This window comes from Delphinapterus leucas, chromosome 14 (genome assembly GCF_059928025.1).
Source record: "Delphinapterus leucas isolate spDelLeu-1000000601 "Yukka" chromosome 14, BTC_Dleu_Yukka2, whole genome shotgun sequence".
Taxonomy (NCBI): Eukaryota; Metazoa; Chordata; class Mammalia; order Artiodactyla; family Monodontidae; genus Delphinapterus; species Delphinapterus leucas.
In genome coordinates, this window is record NC_143142.1 from 9,756,078 (window position 1) to 9,779,336 (window position 23,259).

Here is a 23,259-nt window from a genome sequence, read left to right on the forward strand (position 1 = left end):
TACCGCTGCTACTGCTCGTGCAGGGACCACACTTTGGGAATCATTGCCTCACCTCTCCTTACCAATTCCATATTATCCCAGGGAAACCAAAGCCCAGGGAAAGCTTATTCATTCCTTTGTGGACTCAGGGAATATTTACTAAACCTGCTATGAGCAAGGCGCTATGCTAGGTTCTGCATAATCAATGATGAACAAAGCAGACACAATCCTTGCCCTCTTGTCTCATTAACTAGTGACTTGCTCGAGGTTACCCAGCTAGTGGTGGAGCTAGCAGTTGTATCTGTGTCTTCTTACTCAAAATCCAGTACGTATTCCATTATGCAATAAGCAACTTTGACAAAAACTTTGGTTGCTCTTTATTACCCCCTTCAATATCTTCAAAGGAGGTAACTCTTAGTTAGGGGTAATTCTCAGACTCTTTCTCTGTGGAAAAAAAATTCCACTAAATTCCACTGTTTAAACTCCTCAGTTTGAGACACTTTGTTATGGCAGCCTTAGGAAACTAACACAATATTCTATTTGGAAGAGCTTGATGAGGAAAATCAGGTGACAGCTGATCATCATAGGAATGGAAATGAAATGTTCAGTGCTGGGCATGCAGTAGGCACTCAATAAATGTTTGTTGAACTAAACTGAACCAAACGCTAATAAAGGAGAAGAAAGTTTTTCTCAGCATAGCTTCTTGATTTATTTTCTTTAGACTCTGGGCATGTGGACATCTGTTAATTTGCATTACTTACGGTATTTGATTCTACCCATGAAACTGTGGAAGGGTCAGTATTCATTTCTGGACAATTCTAATAACTCCTTAAAAATCAGTCACTAATGAGGTTCCTGCACTGTGTCACTATAAGGCATGTCGTGCTGGGGTTTTTGGGGATTTTGTCCTGCTCATTTAAACTAGATTTATAATTTTAAAATGCCCCTGGTCTTTACTTTTCTTTCTTTCTTTTTTTGGGGGGGGCGGGGGGGCTGCTCCCTCAGAACTCCAGTTCTATTTTTAGGTGTCTAGGCAGGTGGATAACATGAGTTTTACAAAGGTTATTTAAGAGCTCTGCTCAGCATCAGATGTGACCACTGTCGCTAGTGCTTGTCTTGTCAAGCTGTAGCTGAGACAATAACCACCGTATGCCTCAATTTGCCTTATCCTTAAAATGGAGCTCACGGGCTTCCCTGGTGGCGCAGAGGTTGAGAGTCCGCCTGCCGATGCAGGGGACATGGGTTCGTGCCCCGGTCTGGGAGGATCCCACATGCCGCGGAGTGGCTGGGCCCGTGAGCCATGGCCACTGAGCCTGCGCGTCCGGAGCCTGTGCTCCGCAACGGGAGAGGCCACAACAGTGAGAGGCCCGCGTACCGCAAAAAAATAAAAAAATAAAATGGAGCTCACACATTCTTTTCATAAGTCAGCAGCAATAAGAGAATAAAATGAATTATCTGATCGGCTCTCACAAGCTCAGCTGCTCCTCTGGTCACTTTTGGAAGTCCCAAATCATTTCTGAATCCTGCAGGATGAGCCTTTGGGTCAACATCACACAGAGGAGAGTTGTGTTTATCGATGGCCAGAGATGCAAAATAAATGATCTTCTGAGCTTTATGTAGGTTGTAAGAGCCCAGAATGAGCCCCAAGACACTTGCTCTGTTTCTTCTTGCCTACTTCTTCACACTTAGAGACCCAGAGTATAGGAATGATTTTCAAAGACAAACTAAATCACAGTGAAAATTTCTATTCAATTGCTTTTCTTGCTTACGTAGAACACTCTAAAAAGTTCCATTGGAGGGCTCAGACATATGGTTTCTATAACTGAAGGGGCTCAAAGAGGATCTGTGAATACCCCTTAAAGTGCCAAGAGAGCCTGCAGAGCTTGCTTTGGGAGTTGGGTCCTCTTCAATGGCACATGGCCTGAAGTTCCTCCATCTGTTCCCGCCTAAAGAAGTAGCAGGTTATTCTTATAAGAGATAGTCATCAGTGAGGATGCTTTTGATAGCAGCCTAACTCCAGATGGCTTCAAAAATACAGGGAGTTTATAATCTGTTTGCTCACATAACTGAAAGTCTATATGCAGGTCTCCCTTCAGGTAAGGCTTGATCCAGTGGTTTACAGAATGTCACCAAGAATGTCATGTCTTTCCTTCTACCTCTCCATTCTAACTCCTTTAGTGTTGGTATCATCTCCAGAGTCTTCCCAGTGGTCCTATGGCTGCTCTGGATCCTGCTACTTTTACTACATCTCATATCTTCATGCCACACCATTCAGGGGAGGACAAAACAGATCTTCTGGTATCTCTTACACGAGTCCTGTTGTAGGGCTAGCCAACTGGAGGATGAGAGGTCACATGGAGGAGAACTGAGGCTCCTCAGATGACAGTCAGCACCGACTACCAAATATTGAGTGAGACCATCTTGGATCTTCTAGCCTAGCCCAGCCAACTTTCTAGCTGAAGGTAGCCACGTGAATGAACCCAGGTGAGACCAGCAGATCTGTCCAGATGACTAACCCACAGAATAATTATAAGAAATTAGAAATCAGCGCTGTTTTAAACCTCTAAGGTTGGGGCTGTTTGTTGCAGAGCAATAGAGAACTGCAAGGCACGCCCACCCCCTGGAGCTGGAGAGGAGGGATCTGTCAGGGGGGGCCTCCAGGAAGCCCTTTGTCTTCCTCAACGTAAGGGCTGCATCCTGGATTTTCTGCCTCACCAAACGCCTACAGTCAGGGAGAAGTAGTTCTTCAAAATGCAAGCAGGGTGCTGTTTGGAAGTGAGAAATATATACCTGGCAGTAAAAAACCAACAAATATCCATTTTATATTTCTTTGTGCTTCTTGTAAGCAGAGCTGTGTAAATACTCAAAATACCTATTACATGTTGTCTCAAACACATACTCTGGAATAAATTCCATCAGGATGGACTGATCTGAATTAAATAGACAGAGACTACAGCCTGTGCCATCTGCAATCCTTTATTTCTTCTCTCGGCCCAATTTGAGAACGAATGCATACACACCGAACCACAAGGGAACTACTGATTTAGAACAAATTAAATAAAGCAACGTGTAGGATGTCAAGGCTGAGAGCTCCAAGACAGGACCCACACACCTTCTCTGAGTAAGGAAGACAGCACTGACCATGTGTTCAAGCACTAAATACCCCCAGGTCAGAAGCAGGGTTGGAACTACTTCCATTTATTAAGTAAACTCTAATACAGTGATTCTCATCCAGGGCGGTTTTGCCTCCCAGGGACTCTTGGCAATGTCTTCAGACAACTTTAACAATCAAAACTGGGGCTCGTGGAGGGCATGCTAGTGGCATCTAGTGGGTGGAGGCCAGGGATGCTGTTCAACATCCCACAATGCACAGGACAACCTCCCTCCAACACAACAAAGAATTCCCTGGCCAAAAATATCAATAGTGCTGAGGGTTTGTTTTGTTTTGTTATTATTATTATTATTATTATTATTTGGCCGTGCCACATGGCTTGCAGGATCTTAATTCCCCGACCAGGGATCGAACCTGAGCCTGGCAGTGAAAGCTTTGAGTCCTAACCACTGGACCACCAGGGAATTCCCAATAGTGCTGAGGTTGAGAAACCCTGATTTAAGAATTGCTAGATAGTCCAGGAGTTGAAAGCACATCCCTGGGCCTGAGAATAGTCATAAATATCAACAAAGCCCTGTTATTTAACACAGAACAATCTGACGTATTACCACCCTCTAAAGCCATACTGCTCACCAGCAGTCTCACTCCTAGGCATTTACCCAAGGGAAATGAAAACATACCTCCACACAAAGACCTCCTGCCCGACCCTGGGCTGGTGGGGACTCCCCCAGGCCCCCTCCCACTGTGGCCCACAGCCAAGGAGCGTGGGTGGCAGAGGTGGACAGTCCCAAGTGCCTGGGATGGACAGAGAGCCCTGCCCCGCTGCCTACAGCATGAACGTCTCCAACCCCATGATGACACACCGTATGTGATGCCACCCGCATCTTGAGGCTTCCTTCCCCTGGGGATTCTGGGGCTCACACCCACACTCAGATTCTGCCTGCGGCCAGCAGGCCGATGCTGCCTGAGTGCTAAGACCCCTCCCTGGGGGCTGCAGGAGCGTCTGCCCAGGCGAATGTTCTTGCACATGAATGTTCAGAGCAGCATTATTCATAAGAGCCAAAACATGGAAGCAACCCCAAACTAGTGAATGCGTAAACAAAATGTGGTCTGTTCATACCACTTAGCAATGCAAAGAAATGGGAGTAATGACACCTGCTACAACATGGATGAACCTCCAAATCATCATGCCCCCTGAAAGAAGCCAGGCACAAAAGACCATGTATTGTAGGATTCCATTCATGGGAAGTGCCCAGAAAAGGCAAATTATAAAACCAGAAAATAGATTAGTGGTTGCCTGGGATGGGGGTAGAAATGGGGATTAATTGTAAATGGGCATGGGACTTCCCTGGTGGCACAGTGGTTAAGAATCCGCCTGACAATGCAGGGGACACGGGTTCGAGCCCTGGTCCGGGAAGATCCCACATGCCGTGGAGCAACTAAGTCCACGAGCCACAACTACTGAGTCCACGCGCTGCAACTATAGAAGCCCGTGTGCCTAGAGCCGGTGCTCTGCAAGAAGAGAAGCCACCACAATGAGAAGCCCGCTCACCACAAGGAAGAGTAGCCCCTGCTTGCTGCAACTAGAGAAAGCCTGCCTGCAGCAATGAAGACCCAATGCAGCCAAAGATAAAATAAATAAATTAATTTAAAAAAATTGTAAATGGGCATGAATGACATTGTTGGGGTGACGAAACTTTTCCAAAATTGGGTTAAAATGATGGTTGCACAACTTGATAAACTTACCAAGAAGTATTAAACCTCACACTTAAAATGGGTGAATTTTATGATCTGTAATCACACCTCAATAAAACCTTGCTATTCACAGTGTGTCCATGGACAGCAGTATCAGCATTCCCTGGGAGCTCCTTAGAAAAGCAAAATCTCAGATCTCAGACCAGGCCTGCTGATTCAGAATCTACATTTTTAAGACTCCGAGATGATTCATATGCACATTAAAGTTTGAGAAGCACTGCTTTTACACTGGGACTTGGCCAAAATGTGCAGAACCCAAACCTATCCAAGCATAACTTTTGGCAAAACAAAACAAAACTCCAGTCCATATACTAATAATAGGACCCAGGAATATTGCTGCTGATCCCACCAATATGTAGAAAGACAGCATCTCTGATGCAACTTAAACTTAGATTAAAGAAGGTTGGCCATTGCGTTTATACTTGGAAAATAGCAACTACTAACGCACATAGAACATTTTTAACGTACCAGGCACTATGCTGCATTTACATAGCATTTCACTTTCTCTTTACGACGGTCCTGTGAGGTAGGTGCTATATATTAGCTCCATTTTACAGATGATGAAACTGAGGCACTGAGAGATGAATTGACTCGTTCAGAGCCACACAGCTTGTAAGAGCCCGTTGTTGCAGAACCCTGGGCAAAGGGAGGGGAAATGAATTTTCCTTCAGGGGGCACAATTCACATTGCATTCCATGTGCCCATGCTGTCCCAATTTGTGCTTTTTTACTCATTACTCTGTACTGACTCCAACTACCCCTTCTGGATGCACTAATTAGGCCAACAGAACATTTGAGAGATGGAGGATACAGAATAATGACTTAGCCCTGGAAGTCACCTGACTTAGCAAAATAGTGTGACATTAGCTGTCACTGCCATTCTGGGGATCTGGAGTCTTGACAGGGAGCTTAGGCGGGGGCGGGGTTGGGGGGAGGAAACAAGGCAGCAAGCATCAGATGGAACCCTGCAGCTGCAGCTGGGGACCCAGGAAAGGCTGTGTGTCAGTCTAGGCTGGTATGCAGAGACTAGAAAGGCAGAAACTTTAAAAGGCAAAAAAGAAGGGAAGTGGTCAAGATTGGGTGGCTGATTGGAAGTTAGAAAAAACACAGATAGAGGCAGACAGCAAAAGTCCTTGTGCCTTTACAACAAAATTGGGCACCCTCTCTCCCAGACTGGTTTGGTGGGTGCCAACCCCAGGAGTATCCATCACTGGGAGCAACAAAGAGGGTGAACTTGAGAGGTACCACTGACATAAAGAAAACAAGTGCCCAAAGCCAGGAAATGTGTACCTATAGCTAGCTAGGTATAAAGATGTATTTTTTTTTCTCTCTCTCTCTCCTTGTCTCTGTCTCTCTCTTTCTCTCTGTCAGTGTCTTAGTCCAGGCCTTGGACCTTGGCAATAATAGCGATTCATATTTGCACCTCATCGGAGGAACATGCCAGAGATTTAAATGCCTTCCTTCTGGGTTTCTTGTTCACAGGATGAGCACCATCTCAGGAACTTGAACCACAGGGCAACTTTGCACAGCTGTCTTCTCTGTATACAGCTGTTTGGGAGGCTTATTAGCATGTTTGAGGTTCTGCCAAAGGTTTGTAATAAAAACACAATGGAAGGACAAAAGAAGCTTTAGGGAGATTTTTTTTCTATAACAAAATACTCTTCTAAACAGACCCAGTGGTTTACATTCTATTCCAGGACTCGATTTCCTCCTGCAAGGGCAAAGGTCTCTATGCCATGTTCTACTGAGTCAGGCAAGAAAATAACTCTCAACTCCACGTTCCTAAGTGCAGGTAACTTAAAAAAATATATTTTTGCTGACAACTGGAATAATGCATGCTCATTATTAATAATCAAACCTGACAGGAAAATGTATAACTTAGATGTGGCAAGGCCCCTGATGGTAACCACAGCTCTCACCCTTGGTCTACTCTGAGGCTGCATTCAGCACTTAAATGCAATGCTACGTAACTAGTTCCAGTCGGCTATGCATGACAGAGCGATTAAGTTTTACTGACGATTTTTTGGAGAAGGTGTGGAAGAAGGGTGACATCCATACCATGTGGCAAACGTCCCAGCAATTCCCTTTAAACTCTTCGTTCCGCCAGAATTTCCTCTCTGAATATCAGCCGCCTGTCCCCCATCCCCTTCTCCTTCCCTGTCTCTGCCTTTGTTCCCCATCACAATATAAATTCCCCTCAATGGTCTGGAACAACTCAGTTCTGGCTCCTAACTTGCCTATCCCACTCAAAAAGCGAAAAGCTCAGCAGATGGCTGATCGTACTCTGACCCTTTTGAAAAAGAAAGCAGCTCACTATCCAATTATTTATCAAGAATGGCTGGGAATGGGCACTGGAGCTGGCTTTTTTAGGCTTGAAAGACCTAATTGTGTGTTTTTCTCCCCAGTTGCCCATTCAGTGAAATCATGGTGGCAGATTGAAATGGGCTGTGGTTGTAGCATTTACACCACAGAAATTGGCAAACACTGTAAATCACCACCTCCCCCCAAGCTAGTTCTTAAGCTAGTGGAAAGCAGTGCCAGGGGTTGGGGTTGGAGTGGAAGATAGATTTTGACATAAGAAAATAAAAGATTTCTCCATATTGTGACGTATATAATATATACTATTAAAGAGAAAAACGACTGGCCCCAAATGGCATCACTTATGCTAAAGCCCACGATACCAAACCTAGATTTAATACCTAATTTAATTGCAGTGTTTTTAAATTATTTATTTATTTATTTATTTGGTGCGCTGGGTCTTAGTTGCAGCATGCGGGATCTTCGTTGCGGCGTGCCGGATCTTTAGTTGTGGCACACATGCAGGATCTGGTTCCCTGACCAGGGATCGGCCCCCTGCATTGGGAACGTGGAGTTTTATCCACTGGATCACCAGGGAAGTCCCTAATTGCAGTTTTGACCTTCACAGAAATGCAATCTTAATTAACCAGTTTGGGATTTTCCGGTCAGCCCCAATGAGATAAGCTGTCGCTTGGGTCCTCTCCATTCCCCCCACCTCCACCCCAGTGGATGAGGAGACAGTCTGCATAATATCTCCAAAAAGATATCCTGGCCTGAAAATAATCCTTTATTTTTTTCTGCTAATCACTCCCTTGCCCCTCCTTCTTCCTATAAAAACCTTCCATTTTGTACAACCCCTGGGAGTGCTCTTCTAGTTGCTAGATGGCACGCTGCCTGATTCGTGAATTATTGAAACCAGCTAATTAGATCTTCAAGTTTATTTGTTGTTTTTAACAATATGGAAAGTATAACTGTCATTTCTTTCCCCATCACAGCATGCATTGTCCCCAAGATAACCACTCAAGTTTTCTGTATACTTTCCTCATTTTTTCCAAGCATCTGAGATATTCCTATTATTTGTATGGGATTATGCTATACATCCAGTTTCTATCTTACTTTTTTTTTAATCTAACAAGGTATCTTGGACATCTTTGTGCACATGGAGTCAGTTTTTAAAAATGGATGCACAGTATTCAATTATGGCTCTACCATAATTAATTTAGCCACATCCCAATTAATGGTCATTTTTTTTTCAGTTATTATTGTTATTATTATTTTCTGTTAGGTAAAGTTTTTTTCTGTAAATTCCTAGAGGAAGAATTGTTGGACAAAGACATTTTTCATTTTTGTAGATATTGCCAAACTGCCCTCCAATAAGGTTTGTGCTGATTTAGGCTTCCACCAGCAATGTAGGGTAGAATTTTTTTAAAAATGACTTTCCAGATAAAATGTAATGCTCTGGTTGTTTTGGGCAGCCACAGCTGAGACTCAGCAGTGATGACTTGATTGATTTCTTTGTGAGCATTTTGTTTTCTCTCCCCAGTTCCTTTATTCATGTCATTACCCCCACCAGAAATACTTCTCCCACATAAATATATACATCCCACCCCTTCTTCCAGATTTATTGCAAATCCCCCCTCTAGTTCATTAGCTTTCAATTGGGACATTTGGCGATATCCAGAGATATTTTCATTTGTCACAACCCGGGGTGGAGGGTGCTTCTGGCATCTAGTGGGTAGAGGCCAGGGATATGGTGAGCATCCACAATTCACAGGACAGACCCGCACAATAAAGAGTTATCCAGCTCCACAGGTCACAATGCCAAGGTTGAGAAACCCTGCTATTGCTGAGTTGCTTTCTAGGGAGAGACCTCTGAAAACATTATACTTATGGTCCATGCTTTAGTGTTGGCACAGAATGGATTGCTTTATTTTATTAATTACCCTCTGTTGAGATTTGTTCCGTGGGAAATGACAGAAATTTCAGCTTGAATTCGTTTCAGCACTAAAGGAAACTTACTGGCTCACAAAACCGAAATGTTCTGAGGTCATGCTGATTTCAAGTGATGATGCTTTGGTGACTCATACGATGTCACCAAGGTCCCAGTTTATTTCCAATTCTCTTCCCTAGATGTGGTCAGTTTTAGTATAAGCTCCCCCTCCCCCTCACACTTGTGATGTCAAAATAGGTACAGATCTACTTTCATATCCTCATACTGTCCTGTCCAGAGTTACACTGTCCAAGACAGTAGCCAGTAGGCACGTGTGGTTCTTGCCTAGTCTGAATCAAAATGTGCTGTAAGTACAAATATAGTCTTAAAGACCTAGAATGAAAAAAAAGTAAAATATTAATAATTTTTATACTTACTACATATTGAAATGATAACATTTATGATATGTTGGGTTAAATGGAAATGTATTATTAACATTAATTTCACTTTTTTTCTTTTTACTTTTTAAAATACGGCTACTAGGGGAGTTCCCTGGTAGTCTAGTGGTTAGGATTCTGGGCTTTCACTGCCGGGGCCCAGGTTCAATCCCTGGTCTGGGAACTGAGAGATCCCACAAGCTGCGCAGCACGGCCAAAAAAAAAAAAAAAAATTTAAAAATTAAGCTAAAAAATATGTCTACTGGAACATGGAAAATTATATATAAAGCTTACATTTTGTTCCTGTTGGCTAGCACTGGTATAAGGGAAGAGACTTTTCAGGAAACACCCTCGAGAGTGGGCATTTTCTTTCCCAGAGACCACAGTAAACCTCTCCTTATGTGTCATTGGCTTTGGCTGAGTTGCCTCTACCATCACTGTAGGGGAAAGGTATGGGATAAACGGATTAGCTGATGCCATATACAGACCCACTTCTGGAGGAAGGCTTAGGTCATTCTTGTCTAAAGCTTCTGGTTAAGAAGATGTGTGTGTGTGTGTGTGTGTGTGTGTGTGTGTGTGTGTGTGTGTGTGTAGGTTCACAAAGGATACCTGGGATTCTGTTTCCAGAGGTAGGATGAGTTGCAGACAATTTTTAAATTTTTTGTTGTTGTTGATTACACAAATACTGCATGCTTATCTTTCAAAAATTCAAGCACAGTGGACAAGAGCCGTCCACTATGCCCTATAGGTTTATGGTCTCTTACTCTCTCTTGGGAGAGACTGAAGAACAGTTTTCATCTGGACTGTGAATGTCTTGAGGTCACGCCTCCCTCCTCTTTGCATCACGTCTCATGGCTAACGCTGTGCTTTGTGTGGAAGCGGCACTGAACAGCTGTACCGACAACAGTGATGGTGGAGACCTCCACATACACATGGGCATATTCTCAGAGACAGGCATGTCCCCACTGGGGAGTGGGAATCCAAGCAGTGCACTCCAGGAGGGTAGCAGTGTGAGTCTCAGTATTCGGAGGGGAGCTCGACAAGAGAAGGAAAAATAAGGCACAGGTAAGGTGAGAGAATCACCTGAGGTTGCCCTCATTTGTGTGATAGATGCTATTCTTGAATTGAAGGAGTAATGGCAGAGGATGGGCCATCTGTCAGTCATGGGGATGGAGTGATCCCCATTTAAACCAACTCATCGTTACTGGTGATATTGGCAGCCAGTTTGGAAAATATGGAGGGCAGACTCTAAGGCCACTCCCATGATCAAGGCCTCCTGATGTTTTTTTTTTGTTTTTAATATTTATTTTATTTATTATTATTATTTTTGGCTGCGTTGGGTCTTTGTTGCTGCGTGCGGGCCTTCTCTAGTTGCAGCGAGCAGGGGCTACTCTTCATTGTGGTGTGCAGGCTTCTCGTTGCGGTGGCTTCTCTTGTTGCGGAGCACGGGCTCTAGGTGCACGGGCTTCAGTAGTTGTGGCATGAGGGCTCAGTACTTGTGGCTCGCGGGCTCTAGAGAGCAGGCTCAGTAGTTGTGGCGCACAGGTTTAGTTGCTCCACGGCATGTGGGATCTTCCTGGGCCAGGGCTTGAACCCGCGTCCCCTGCATTGGCAGGCGGATTCTTAACCACTGCGCCACCAGGGAAGCCCAGGCCTCCTGATGTTTATGTCCTTGTGTGATCCCTTCTCCTTGACTGTGCATGGGACCTGTGACTTGAATATGGCAAAAGTGATGGGCTGTCACACCTGTGATTAAATTCCCTAAGACCGTAATGTCTTTCTTGCTACAAGACTCTCTCTGTTGCTAGCAGAGAGGAAGCAAGCTTGTGAGCTTCTCTATGAACAGGGCCACATGACAAGAAACGGAGGGTGACCTTCCCTGATGGGCAGCAAGAAATCATAGTTACAGCTTTCAAGGAACTGAATGCTGCTGGCAACCACACATGCTTAAATACAAATCCTTCCCCAGTCAAACCTTGACATGACACCACTACCTGGGCTGAAACCTTGATTGCAGCTTTGCAGAGGATCTGGCTCAGTGTGTCTGGACTCTTGACTTATAAACTGTGAGATAATAAGTCTGTGTTGTTTCGTGCTGCTGAGTTTGTTGCAATATTGTTACATAGCATTAGATAATTAATACAGACAGACCTGAATGATATGCTTCATTTAATTTGCAACAGGTGTAAAAGCACCTTATAGGGTGGTTCTCATTTTATTCACTAGCAGTGAATAGAGAGACACACGAGTGGCTCAGAAAACAAAAAGCTATCTCTATCAGTTAGCATGGAGAGATAGGCCCCAATTTTTGTCATTGATTGGATGCCATGGGTATTTCCAATAAATCTCAGATCTTAATGATTTCTTATTCCTTGCAGAATCTTAGCTACACAGAGTGAAAAACTGGTAGAGGATCTCAGGTGTATTACCTTTATGTTAGTGTTAGAAAAGGTTTTTAGTCGGCAAAGGAAAGTAAGCTGGGATTCATGCTCCTCAAGGTAGAAAGCCTATATTTCCAAAGTCAGCTTTTTAGACACTGCTAATGGGGAGTGGAGGGAAAACTAGCTCAGAAGACTGATCATCTTCAAACCACATTACCCCTTAACGAGAAATTTTGTTTCTAAAAATAAACCACCAAGCACACTGATTGAAAGAGAAATGTCTTAATGGTCGTGGAAAATCTTCATGCCCAGAAAAATTGGTCCCATTAAAGCGGTCATACTTTTCTCTGCAGTGAACACAGAGGATGTTGGTGCATCAATCTGTTGCTCTCCCTTCTCAAGTGTTTCATCCTAAATAACAGCCAACCATGGGAGTTTGCAAAACCATTTCATGCCTGTTCTCCCCTCTGCTTCTTAGTGTGTGCTGGAATCTACCATCTGATGTTTGCATATTTCCCCTCTTAAAACCCTAGAATTTATTTCAGTTTACAGGTGGCCCTTGTTCGTATGCCAGGAAATGGTATATTCTTGGGGCCCTCCATGATAAAGGGAGCATCCTGAAGGAATTTGCACGTCTTGTTGGCCTTTTGGTCGTAGGACGATTCTGAAACAGGCATCCAGGACTCAAAGCTGAGAACAAAAATAGCTTCATGGACCCCACATTCCAAAGAGAGAAGAAAACAACTGGGGTCCCCGTCTTCTGTAAAAAGGAACCAAACTCCTATGCTATCTGCAGCCTCACTCTAGGCTGTATGGGCGCGGGGGTGGAGATAAGGCAAGGGCTGAGACTGTTCCTTCTCCTTCCCACTGGGGAAACTTCCTTAGTGATGGAAGGTGATATGGAAGAGCTAGAGGCATCTTGTTCCCAGGGTGACCATGATGGTCAGCGGACTTGCTGATGGGCTCTCTGAGCTCATGATTTTTTTCTTACCTGGCCTCATGCATTTGTGCTTCTCAAAGAATTTTATTTTCAGTGTCTTCAAGTCTCAGCCACACCTTTCCCACAAACCCTAAAGTTGGGTTGTTTTTTGGAATTGCGCTTCATTTTTTCAACTTTATTGAGGTATAATTTATATACAATAAATGTACTACTTTAGAGGTACATTTAGATGAGTTTTGACAAATGTATACACCATGTAACCATCAGTGCAATCAAATACAGAACGTTCTCAACAGCCTTGGAAAGGTCCCTCATGACCTTTGGCAATTAGTCCTCAGTTCCACTCCCAATTCCATCTGCTATCAATTTTTCTGCTTTCTAGAATTCTACATAAATGCAATCATACAGTATGTACTCTTTTTGTCTGCTTTCCTTCACTCAGCTTATGATTTTTGGATTTATCCATGTTGTTGCATATATCAGTAGTTACATTCTTATTGCTGAGTAGAATTCCATTGTTTGGATAGACAGCAATTTATTTATCCCGCATTTTATGTTTATGTTAATTTGGGAAGAAAAGGAATTCTTAAATGTTGATGCTTCCTATTTAGGAACAAGCTATGCTTCTTCATTTTCTTACTCAAGTCTTTTTTTTGTTGTTGTTGCGGTACGCGGGCCTCTCACTGTTGTGGCTTCTCTGGTTGCAGAGCACAGGCTCCGGATGCGCAGGCTCAGTGGCCATGGTTCACGGGCCCAGCCGCTCCGCGGCATGTGGGATCTTCCCGGACTGGGGCACGAACCCGTGTCCCCTGCATCGGCAGGCGGACTCTCAACCACTGTGCCACCAGGGAAGCCCCGGGAAGCCCCTCAAGTCTTGTTTTTATGTCTGTGGTCAAGCTTTGTAGTTTTCTTTGTGTGACCTCTGCTCTTTTCTTGCTGAGTTTATTTCTAGGAACTTGGTATTTTGTTGTTACTGGAATAGAATCTTTTCTTTTTAACATTAGCTCAATGGTTGCTGCTGGTATAATGGAAAACTATTGATTTTTCTGAACATTTATCTTATATTGGGCTATCTTTTGGAAGTCTTGTTAGCTCTAATAGTTTCTTAGCTGAGCCTCTTGGATTGTTTTAGGTTTACAGTTCTATCTAATGATAACATTATCTCCTTTTCTAAGAGTGATACTTATTTCTTTTTCTTATTCTTGTGACCTCTAAGGAAAGGGAGGAAAATGGGAGGAAGATGGCTTGGGTGTGAAGGTGGAGAGGCAGAGAGAGAGTCAAAATGAAGCAGCCTGGGTATTCCCTGGTGGTCCAGTGGTTAGGACTCTGTGCTTTTACTGCTGAGGACCCTGGTTCAAGCCCCAGTTCAGTCCCTGGTCGGGGAACTTAGATTATGTGAGCCAGGTGGTGTGGCCAAAAGAAATAATAATAATAAAATAAAATAAATGAAGCAGCCTGAACTCTTGCTGTTGGGTGGGGCACAAATGAAGTGAGTAGACACCTTGGAACTTAGCTAAGGGTGTGAGCTGAGGAGAGGGTAGTTGGAAAAGTCCAAGTAGGGTCCCATTTCCTATGTTAGAAAATTGTGTAGGATGGGTCCCTTCCCCCTAATTTCTAGTCTCTGCTCCAAACATCAGCGGAGTTTTAAAGGAAGAAGGAGGGCAGGGAACAGCATAAAGAGACCACTCCCCTGCCACACTCCAAAGCCCCACCTATTCTGCGGAGGAGGGAGGTGAAGTATCAGAAACTGTGAAAGCTTGAAGAAAACTGAAAGTTATGGGATTTGCTAGGGATGTCTTTAAAGGGTGGAAAAGGGAGGTTCGATAGAGAATGGTTGAAGGAAGAGATTGGAAAAAAGATAAAATTGTTTCTTTTTTTGGGCAGATTGTTCAACAAGCCAGTTGCATTTAAAATGTCAGCTGCATTTCTATTGATCCTATTTTAGGAAGGGGTGTAATTAAGAGGACACTGGAGAAGGCATTGTCATTTGCAGAGAAGCCTATCTATATAATTTTTATAAAAGCATCCTCTTTTGAATCGGATTTGGATTTCGCCTTTCATGGCAATACCAGATGGGTATCACCAGGTATACAAAATATAATCAAGTCTTGTGTTCAGACACGCAGGAATGAAAATGGGAGCTGCCCCTGCAGTTACCTCACTGGACCACTAGATGGCGCTATGGCTTTGGTGTGGCAAATGTAGAGTAAGCAGTTGTGCCTTAGGTGCTTTAAAGATAAGGAAGCCACTAGTGGAATTAGGTAGTCTCCAAGGTGAGAGGCTAAAAGTTATTGGAAGTGAAGTATAGGAGTTCATTAGACAGTGTGGAATGAATGTGATCTGGAGAAATGCCTGAATTTCATATGAAAATCTATTGTTAAACAAAGAAAGTAAATATAAATAGGCACAATGAGATACCACTTCATGCCCATTAGGGGTGGTTATTATTAAAAAAAAAAAAAAGCACAGAAAATAACAAACATCGGTGAAGATGTGGAGAAATTAGAGCCCTGATGCATTGCTAGTGGGAATGCAAAATGGTGTAATGGCTGTGGAAAACAGTTTGTCACTTTTTCAAAAAGTTCAATGTAGAATTACTGTATGATCCAGCAATTCCACTCCTAGGTATATACCCAAAAGAATTGAAAGCAGGGACTCAAACAGAGGCATGTATTCCGGTGTTCACAGCAGCATTATTCATAGTAGTCAGAAGGTGGAAATAACCCAAGGGTCCATCAACAGATGAATGGATAAACAAAGTGGTATATCCATACAATGGAATATTATTCAGCCATGAAAAGGAATGAAGTGTTGACACATGCTACAACATAGATGAACCTTGAAGACATTATGCTAAGTGAAATAAACCAGACACAAAAGGATAAATAATGCATGATTTCACTTACATGAGGTACCTAGAGTAGGCAAATTCATGAAGACAGAAAGAACAGAAGTTACCAGGGGCTTAGGGGAGTAGGGAATGGGGAGCTATTGTGTAATGCACACAATGTACAGTGCTTCAGTTTTATAAGATGAAAAGAGCTCTGGAGGTGGATGATGGTGATTGTTGCACAACAATATGAATATACTTAATGCCACAGAATCGTACATTTAAAAATGGTTAAGATGGTAAGTTTCATGTGTATTTTACCATGGAAAAAAAAAAACTATGCAAAGCCGGACAGTGTCTTCCTCAATAGATACAAGCCCCCAAATAGAGATCTTGGGCTTTTCTGAAAACTGATGCTAATGAACAACAGAATACACGGGTAGAAAAGGATCTACCCATCCCATGTTTTGTGTTTCTTTTCTTCCCAAAGTCCTCCCAGCTGGGTTTGCTCTTCAGGGTTGGAAGGCCTCCTTCAGCACCCACATATGGAGAGCTGAAATAATCTATATTGCAGTCTCCCCAGGTGTTTTAACTTTAATAGAAGTTGAGAAATAAAGAGAACATTATAGAGGTGCTCTGAGAGCAGAAGGAGTAGAAAAGTGCAACCCAATATTATTCATTGTGGAAAAAGCCAACCCAGTTAGTTTTAAAGAATGAAGTTGCAAAGAGAGTTCTTTTTAATGAATAGGCTTTTAGTCATTAAAAAGAGCATCTTTGACCTCATCTGCTACTCTCCTTGCCTGCATGAATTCTTCAACCTTATGGGTTGTGGTAGGCCCAGTCGTAGCCTCCAAAGATGTCCACTTCCTAATCCTCACCAATTGTGGATGTTACCTTACTTGGCCAAAGGGACTTTGCAGAAGTCATTAAATTAAGGATTTTGAGTTGGAGAGGATATCCAGGTGGGCCCAATGTAAGTACAAGCATCCCTATGAGGGAAGCAAGAGGGTCAGAGACAGAAGGAAAGGTAACAAATAAAGGGGAGAGGAGAGAGAGAGAGTGAGAGAGAGAGCAGAATATTCCAGAAGATGTTACATCTGTTGCTACGTTGCTGGCTTTAAAGATGGAGAAAAGAGCCATGGATCAAAAAGCTGAAAAAGGCACCAACAAGGACTCTCCCCTGGAGCCTCCAGAAAGAGCCACCCCTGCCAGCACCTCGATCTTAGTACAGTGAGAACTTTGTGGTTTTCCTGACCTCCAGAACGGTAAGAGAACAAATCTGTGTTGTTTTAAGCCACTACGTTTGTGGTCACTTGTTACAACAGCAACAAGAAACTCATACACTGGCCTCCTTACTGTTTCTCCAATGCTTCAGGCTCCATCCTACTTCAGGGCCTTGTCTTTGCTGATCCTGCTGCATGCAGTGCTCTTACCCCAGTTGTTTGCATGGATTTGTCCCAAATTTGGAGTCTTTATTTGAACGTTACCCTCTCGATGAAGTTCTTTGTGAGCACTTTAAGATTGCAACCCCTCCCCTGCACTCTGTGGGCCCCTCTTCTGGATTATTTTTCCCCATAGCACATCTTGCTGATTTTCTGTCTCTGCCCACTAGAATACGAACTCCCCAAGGTCAAGGCTTTTGTACAGTTTATCTACTGCTGTCTCCCCAACACCTAAAAGAGTACCACAAACAGTAGGCACTCAGTAAATGTTTGTTTGCAAACTTATTCTTCCTTGTTAGATGCTTTGTCTAAGGTCAAAGAAGGAAAAAAAAAACATAGATGGGAACTCATTCCAACTTGGAGAAAACATTTGGAAAATGATGGTGTCAATGAAAGTTCTAACAGTTAAAAATTTCAAAACATTTAAAATGTATTTTGACTTGTTTGGGAGCTCTGCTGGTTGAAATAAAGTATATTTAATGTATTCATTGGAAATTTTCACATCGTACAGTTATAACAGGTGGTTCTCAATTCTGGGCAATTTTGCCATCCAGGAGACATTTGGCAATGTCTGGAGATATTTTTGGTTGCCACCACTGGGAGCATATGCTAGTGGGTAGGGCATCTACTGGGTGGAAGCCAAGATACTTCTAAACATCCTACAACACCTGGTTTATACCTGGGAGTATAAATCAGTACAGTCTCTTTGAAAAAGAGTTTGCCACTATTTGCTAGCTATACTTTTTCCTAACACACAGTAACATGTATAATTTTAAAAATAAATGACATTTGTATGTGACCTGAAAGTGTCTCTCATGCCAGTGGTGGGGAAAACAGGTAATACCTGGGATATGGCTTGCTCTTAAAAGGACTCAGCTGAAAAAAAAAAAAAAAAAGGACTCAGCTGATGGTGCTTTCTAGAAGCATTCCCTAGAAGTTACCCACAGCCAAAATATCTTGAGGAACTCTTTCTTGCCAAAGGGACCAGAATAGCTTTGTCTCTTTATATCTAGAATGGGGTTAGCTTCTTACTTTTCCTATCCTTTGGGGGCATGGTTTGTACAATACTTAATGTTCCACTAAGTCTCGTTCGAGTCTTGCAGTCATTCCTCTTACCTCTTTAAGGTGCCTTGGAGCATCTCTGCTTGTGTTACGGCCCAGTTGAATGCTCTGAGGGCAATCACATTTCTGTTTTCTTCGTGTTTTGGGAATGTGCTGTGACATACCACCTGCCACCCCTCCCTTGTTGCCAGGGCCCTCTGGAGTCTCCATTGTTACAGGAGATTATCACAAAGTTTCACCATCTTTTGCCTACAGCTCCATCTCCCCACTATAATTGGCTTTTCAAAAACTGACAAGGAGGGTATCTTTTTCCTTTTGGTACCCCCAGTGCTTGGCACAATAAAAAAACTTTTTTTAATAAAGTAAATGAATAATTGAATGTAAGAACATCATGAAGTCCTTCACTATGACTCAGTGATGATGATGTTCTTCCAGAGTCTCCATCACAATAATCATCATGGATTCATGTTCTGCATAAAAGTGGCGATTGTTTCATTCTGCGCAAGGACAAAGAGATGGTGTCAGCTTTCCTGTCAGTCTAGTTTTTGTTTGTTTGTTTGTTTTTTGGGGTCCGCGGGCCTACTCATTGTTGTGGTCTCTCCCGTTGCGGAGCACAGGCTCCGGACGCACAGGCTCCGCGGCCATGGCTCACAGGCCCAGCTGCTCCGCGGCATGTGGGATCTTCGCGGACCGGGGCACGAACCCGCGTCCCCTGCATTGACAGACCGACTCTCAACCACTGCGCCACCAGGGAAGCCCTGTCAGTCTATCTTTAACGACGGTTATTCTCTTTGGCAGTGTCTTATCCTTTTATTATTGGCACACTGCCGTTGGTCCCTCCTAATGCTCTTTCCTCATATGCTTACTGTGCAGTTACTACTTCTGAAAGAAAATTGGGGTTAATGTGGTTTTTGCTTTATGTTTCCTTATTCATTTTATTTATTGTTTTTCCCTTGTTCTGTTTCACAAAGGAGTTGCAGAGGCCAGCGATTGTTCTAATAGGAAATTAGTAGGCAGGATTCAGGGAAATGCAAAATGGTGCTGTTAACATTGTATTCTAATTTAGGATGAACAAGTCCCAAGATTCTGGTAAAGACTTCTATTTCTGACACCTGGAAACTAACAGGTTTGGCTGGATTAGAAAAATCAGCAGAGGCATTGACTAGATCCACATTCTCACCTTTCTGAGATTTTTTTATATCAAGTCAACAGCGTCTGTGACCTACTTTGCCTCTCTCTTCACCTTGCCATCCCCAAACTTTGGTTAACCCTCTCATGTCATTAGAAGTATTTGTTATTTTCATATATTTTTCTGGACTGGGTCAGCCCTTGCAACATGACAAAAGCAGAGGCTGGGAGGATTTCTAACATCTGCTGAGAAGCAGGTTTTGTATAGAGGAAAGGATTTGGAGTCAGACAGTCCAGAAGTTCCAAATCCAGCTTCACCACCTAGAGCTGAACAACTGACGATTAGTCACTCCATATCTCTCAGCCTCAGCTTCCCCATCTGTAAAATGTGGATTATAGTTCCTCCCTCTCAGGGTTATAGTAAAGATTAAATGAGATGTGCTTGATTAAAAAAAGGGGGAAAGGGGTTTGCTAAATAGTAGCTACCATTATTATCCCAGGATTATGTTTGGGGGGAAAAAAAGTGTATTAAGCAAGTCTGTAGCTTTGGTTTTATACTGATGTGTGCATGCGTGTGTGTGCCTGCATGTGATAACACGTTTCCAGTTCTATCTAGTGTAGGGATTGGAAATGTACAGAAAGGACTGCCTCCCTTTCAAATTTTAGAAATATACATAAATAGAACATCTATACACACAATTTACAAATTGTGAAACAAAAATCCATATTACTACTAGCTAGGCTGAGAACTAGATCATAGTAGCAACATGACTCCTGAAAGGTCACCATCCTAACCCTAGGTAACCACTCTCTGGACTTTTGCTTTCTTTATGGTTTTATCACCTGTATGTACATCCTTCTCTAAATTTTATTTTGTTTTCTCGCTTTTGAAATTTATATGAATGAAAACATACCTTAATAACCTAAAAGGGAAAAGAATCTGAAAAAGAATATATATATGTGTGTGTATATATATGTATACACACATATATGTGTATCTGAATCACTTTGCTTTACACCTGAAACTAACACAACATTGTAAATCAACTCTACTCCAATAAAAAGACATACTTTATTGTTTTGCTTCCTTCACTCAGCGTTGTTTTGAAAGTCATTATGTCATTGTGTTCAGCTGCAATTTGTTCCTTTTCATTGCTGTATGAAAACACTGCAATATAAAAAATTACTGTATGAAAACACTGCAATATAAAAAATTATCCTTTCTATTGCTGATGGATATTTGGGTTGCTTCCAGTTTTTCTTTGTTTTTTGCCATGATGTTGTACGGTACTATTTGTACATTCTTGTACATATCTTCTGGTGTACACAATAAGGAGTTTCTCTAAGGTATATACCCAGGAGTGAGTCATAGAATGTACATATCATCAACTTTAGCAAATAGTGGCAAACTCTTTTTCAAAGAGACTGTACTGATTTATACTCCCATCAGCTATGTATGAATGCCTGTAGCTCCATATCTTTGCAAACACTGTCAGACCTCCTCCCCCATCCCCTGCCCCAATCTGGGTGCATGTTATTGTATCTCATTGTGGTTTTAGTTTTCTCATTTCCTGATTAAGAATGACGTTGAGTATACTTTCGTATATTTGTTGGCCTTTTGGATTTCCTCTTTAGTGAATTGACTAAGTTCTTGTCTTTATTTTAAAATGTCCTATCAGACAGTCTCAATACCTTCACCTATTTGTTGCAGGACAATCAGTCATCGAGGCAGATGGAATTTCAAACTCAACATTTGCTGCCTCAGCTGTACCCTATAGCAGAGAACCAGCTGGTTTACCAAAGTAACAAGTACTTCGACCTTAGGCAGGATTGAGGAACAAGACTACCAGGCAGAGTGGCCTAGCTGTCTTCCTCCTCGCAGGTGGCCTGGGAGCGAGCAGGGGACACGGCCCCGGGATCCCAGAGATCCCCAGAGATCCCAGACACAAATAGGCGCGCAGTCAAAATTGCATCCTTGTGCTTAACCGCCAATTTCAAACTTCCAAGACCTGCCCTGCCGGGTTTGCCCTCCCCGTTTCCCATTGGCCATGAGTCAAAGGAAGAAACAATTTGATTGGCTATCTCTTTCACTTCCTCTGTCCCTTTAAGAACTTGGGCAGGGCCTGGTTGAGGTATAACTGTCCATCATAGGAGCGGGAACGCTGATTGGTCCAGACGTATCTGGGCCCCGCCCGCGCCGTTCTCCGGGTTCAAATGCTGCGGCGGGACGCCCGGGGCGGAGCGGAGCGCTGACTGGCGGGGTCGGCTGAGCGTGAGTGTGGTTCCCCTACGCCCAATTTCCCCTCCACCCCATTCTGCAAGACCTGGGGAAGGGCCTCCTCCACCCACACCAATCCCGGCTTTGCCTCTCGGAGCCGGGAGGGCGGCGGTTCCACCCCTAGGGCTTCCGGGGGTCGGGAGGGTCTTCCTAGGCTGGTGGTGCACTGGCCCACTTCCACCAGAGCCGAAGGGTCGGCTAGGCGATGCTGCGGCCAGAGGAATTGTTCCTTTCTGAAGCTTGGTGGGGTCCTGTGTTTATTCTGCCCTGCCTCCTGTCAGCATTACTAGTGGGGGCTGGTAGCGCCTTAGAATCTGTGTGACCTTAATTTGTTTTAGTGTCTTCATACTCTTCGTACCCATCCATCACTCTTACTTCCTGCCTCTTTCACCCTGTTCCAGCCCAGCTATTGTTAGAGAAGCCTAGGTCCTACGTCAGAACCTTAACTCTGGCTGTGCCCTCTGCCCGGGATACTTTTCTTTCCCCAGTTATCAGCAAGGCTTGCTGCTTTAACGCCCTTCAGGTTTTGGTTCAGATGTCACCTTCTCAGTGACGTTACTCTGACGCCACTGTTACACACACACTGCCATGCCCCAATTCCCCCATCTTGCTCTTTTTCTTTTTTTTTTTTTTTGAACCCCATGGCGCTTGAAACCTTTCAACATACCTGTATTATGTAATTTGTTTATTTTCAGTAATTTATTCAGTAGCTATTAGTATTTATGTGCCGGGCTATATGTTTCCCCACTATATGAAGATAAAAGTCCCTGCCCTGGTGGAGCTTACATTCTAAGGAGGGCAGATAAACAGACTTTTAAGAGAGTATGTCAGATAAGTGTTACTCCTGTTACACTGAATAAAAATCTGACTTTTAATCTCCGTCATCAGACTGAGCATCCCAAGACCCAGTGGTGGCTGATTTTCACCTCCCTTTCCTGATATCCTGAGGGAGCTCGGGATCTCTCAAGCCCTTCCTGCTCAAATCTGCAGAACACAATTAACCCATCTCCCTTCATCACCAGTGGGGAGATGTTGAAGTTCAAGTATGGAGCACGGAATCTGCCGGACGCTTGTGCTGCGGAATCCATTGCCAGCCGGGCCTCCAGGTTGAATCTTTTCTTCCAGGTAAGAGACTGGCTTGCCAACTTTGCTCACCTCTGTGTGTTTCCTTGGAACCTCTTTGTTACCTTTGCTTTTGTTATAGGACTGAGGCTAATCCAGGAGAAAATCCCCTTTGGTGTTTCATATGCGCTGATAGTTTTGGAAAGGAGCTGTTGTTCAGACAGGAGTGGGTGGCTGAACTTGCCCTGGAAGTTCAGTGTGACTTTTTTTATGACTTTTTTATGACTTCAGTACTAAAGTTTGTCCTTTTATTAAAGAAAAGTAATTGAACAAAGACACTCTTTTGACTGAAATTTCTATACTTGTAATCCTATAGAAATACAGAAATCTTTTTCATTCAAGGGATGTTTATGGTTTAGATTAAAAAAAAAACAGTTTTGATAAATACCACACCTGTGAAACCCTCTTTCCTCTCAAGATACAGAACATTTCCATCACCCCAAAGGATTAAAACTTAATGTCAGATTTTTTTTCCATGTATATTTCTAATTCTTTTGTTTCTGATGTAGGTGGAACACCGTTGATGTAGAAATCCTTGTTTGACTTACATATTTGTAAGTCAAAGG

At 43.2% G+C, this 23,259-nt stretch overlaps 1 protein-coding gene across 1 annotated transcript in view; it reads left to right on the forward strand.

Annotated features, from left to right (window-relative positions):
- Window positions 1–21,464: 21,464 nt before the first annotated feature.
- The window catches only part of CIT (citron rho-interacting serine/threonine kinase), a 180,501-nt gene continuing 178,706 nt past the window's right edge, over window positions 21,465–23,259 (forward strand). The window contains exons 1-2 of the mRNA XM_089894498.1: window positions 21,465–21,565; window positions 22,594–22,696. Of these exons, the coding sequence (XP_089750624.1) occupies window positions 22,601–22,696 (96 nt within the window). The 5' untranslated portion in view covers window positions 21,465–21,565; window positions 22,594–22,600. The remainder of the gene's footprint in view (window positions 21,566–22,593; window positions 22,697–23,259) is intronic.